Consider the following 2,668-nt stretch of genomic DNA (forward strand, 5'->3'; position numbering starts at 1 on the left):
CCTGCCGTACCCCCTGCCGTCCGTAACCGCCGTGCCGCCATACCGCCGCTCCTACAGTGCCGCGCCCGCCGTACCGTATGTCCCGCCGTCCGATGTCCTGCCTGCCGTCTGCTGCCGCCGCGCCGCCTTACCGCCGACCCTTACCGTGCCGCGCCGCCTTTACACACACACCTTACTTTCTGCTCGACCGAGTTTGCGCTGATGAGCGAACCGAGCCGCCGGGTGCCCCGCAGCGGCCTCGCTGGGCCAGAACGTCGGCCCCGAGTGCTCCGCAGCAGCCTCGCTGAGCCAGAACGTCGGCTCGCGAGGTGGGGTGCTAGTCTGGGACCCATACGTGGCAGTTCCCTTGCTCCAAGCGCTTGCGCTTCGGCGGTAGTGATCTAATTCTTCATTCATTGCTGAACTCACACAAAAGCCGGCCTGCGGTTGCCCCTCGTTGGCTCCTTTCCGAATCACCAGCACGAGCGCTTGACGCACCTTGGAGCACTTGCACCTTCCTGTCTCGTGAGGCGTGAATCCTTTAGGATTCTCGCCCGCTCTGCTGAGGGGAGGGGACGGTCGACTGGGCCGGTCGCTCGACCCGATTCTACTCTACTCTCAGTCTACCATTCATGGACAATAGTGTCTGTGACGGCGGTCACATTCACAGCGAGGTCAGTTCACAGCCGAGCAATCGATCCTGACACGCTCCACTTTCAGGGCTCGCCGCGGCTCGAGCAAGGTCAATGGCGATCGGCATCTTGCCAGCTGTGGCTTGCCCGTCTACCGCTACCGCGCCTTCAGATACAGTCGCAGTCGCAGAGAGGCTTGGCTTCGCTCAGACGTCATTCGTGCCTTGCTGGCGCGTGCGGTGCCATGCTTTCCTGCGGTTCTCTACGTTTATCGTCTTTGTCGGTGCGATTGCCGTGGTGGCGGTGGGTGCAGCCGAGCCGAGTGTCGTCGTTGACGGCACCGCGCTCGTCTTTCGACTGCCTCGCTTCCTCTACGGGCGCGGGGACGCGTGAGTCAGCGCACAGTCAAAGTAACTGGTGTGCGTTGAATGTCTGTTGTCGTCGAGGTTCTGCTGGGTCAGCTCACAGATGTGGTCCCGGCCGGCCTACGCGACAGCATCTGCGATATTGCTCGGCCGCTGACGCCTCGATGGTGGGTCGCCATTGCGAGGCCAACAATCCGGCGAGCTATGCCAGTGTCGTTACCGTTGCAGTGGTTTGGGGCGCCTCTCTGGCACTATCTTTGATGCCAGTGCGGTTCCCCAGACTTGGACAGATGCCAAGTGGCAGTCCATCCTCGCCTACCTCCGCAATGGAGGCAGGTAGTCGGCATATGGTCGAGTCTGGCGTCGATAGGACCCAGACCGATGCATTCTGCTTCAGTTCCTCGCGCGCTGTCTTGCAACCATCTTCAGCCCATCGACGGCCAGCACCCAGTGTCTGATTGACCCGCCGGCTGTGCGTCAGCAGCGGCTTCAGACGGGTCTGCGCCTGACGGGGATTTTGTATTGACGGGCTCTGCAGACAGCGCGTGGAAGCAACGACGCGAGGCCGTGGCCACAGTATGGACTGCTGTGGTCAGCGGGATGGTCGCCGTGGTTTGCCTTGCGGATCTATATGAAATATGCTCTGGATCCGCGCTCTGCTCGGTGCAGGGTGGTGAACCGCGAGCGTACTACTCGTAGCGACGCAACCGCTGCGGATCAGGAGGCGATGCCACCTCGAGCCTGTACGCTCGCTGAATTCAGCTGTGGTCCTGCCGGGAGCGGGGCCCGGCTGACTCTCGCGCTCGTGTAACTGGTCTCAGGGACCGAGCGTGGGAGACGAGAGTATCTTCAGCTGTTGGTCCTGCCGGGAGCAGAACCCAGCTGGCTCGTACTCGTGTTCCTGCCGGGAGCAGGGACCGGGTGCGAGTTGATACTTTCGAATGTCCGGATGGACAGTCAACCGTATTCGTGTTACTGCCGGGAGCAGCGGCCGGGTACGGGCGACATACATTCAGTGGGCCAGACGAGAGGTTGGCATCCCCGCCTTTGATTCCAGGGGCGGTCGAGCAGCAGCCTGCAGGTGGCGGGCTGCTGCCGACCGACCCTAGGCTCCCGTTCAGCTTTCTTCCGCGTGTCGCATGGCCGTGGATGGAGGTATGGGCGAGGGTCGACCTCACTCGCCGCCGTTAATTACGGCAGACGCGGTCGGCCCCGTCTCGACGCCCTCAAGGGCGGGGGACGGGCCACGACATGCCGCCCTCCGAGTAGTTATGGAGGTATGTGGCGCCGTCAACATGCTCCCGAGTAAGTCGGTGTGGCTGGGAGCGCCCCGCACGACTACCCGTCCTAAATGGGGATCGTGGTCTTCGTGTGGGGCAACAGGCGAGTGCGGCGCGCTCCACGGTCAATCTCCGACCCTTCGACCCGCGTGGCGTAGGGTCTGAGAGACGGCCGCCGAGGATGTCGGGCGGGTTCGGTTGCGGTCGGATGGACCTGTCACTGATGACACCGACTCGACTGGGGCGTTGCCGGAGGCGATGGCGGGAGGGCACTCGATGGGCCCGCCATCGACCACTGATAGGAGATTGGCGCGTGGGCCCATGGTTGTTGGGCGCGTGGGCCGAGGTGGGTTGGGCGCGTGGGCCCAAAGGGTGGACGAGGGATGGCCCAAGGCTGGCCGAGATAGGCCGA

At 63.4% G+C, this 2,668-nt stretch overlaps 1 protein-coding gene across 1 annotated transcript; it reads left to right on the forward strand.

Annotated features, from left to right (window-relative positions):
- Positions 1 to 725: 725 nt before the first annotated feature.
- EMIHUDRAFT_254458 (hypothetical protein) lies at positions 726 to 1,675 on the forward strand (the record flags this gene model as incomplete). Its single annotated transcript, XM_005778991.1, has 4 exons — positions 726 to 1,000; positions 1,205 to 1,247; positions 1,347 to 1,473; positions 1,554 to 1,675. 4 exons carry the CDS (start codon positions 726 to 728, stop codon positions 1,673 to 1,675), a joined length of 567 nt encoding a protein of 188 aa, XP_005779048.1.
- Positions 1,676 to 2,668: the final 993 nt, after the last annotated feature.

The sequence above is a fragment of the Emiliania huxleyi genome (genome assembly GCF_000372725.1).
Source record: "Emiliania huxleyi CCMP1516 unplaced genomic scaffold EMIHUscaffold_2387, whole genome shotgun sequence".
NCBI lineage: Eukaryota > Haptophyta > Isochrysidales > Noelaerhabdaceae > Emiliania > Emiliania huxleyi.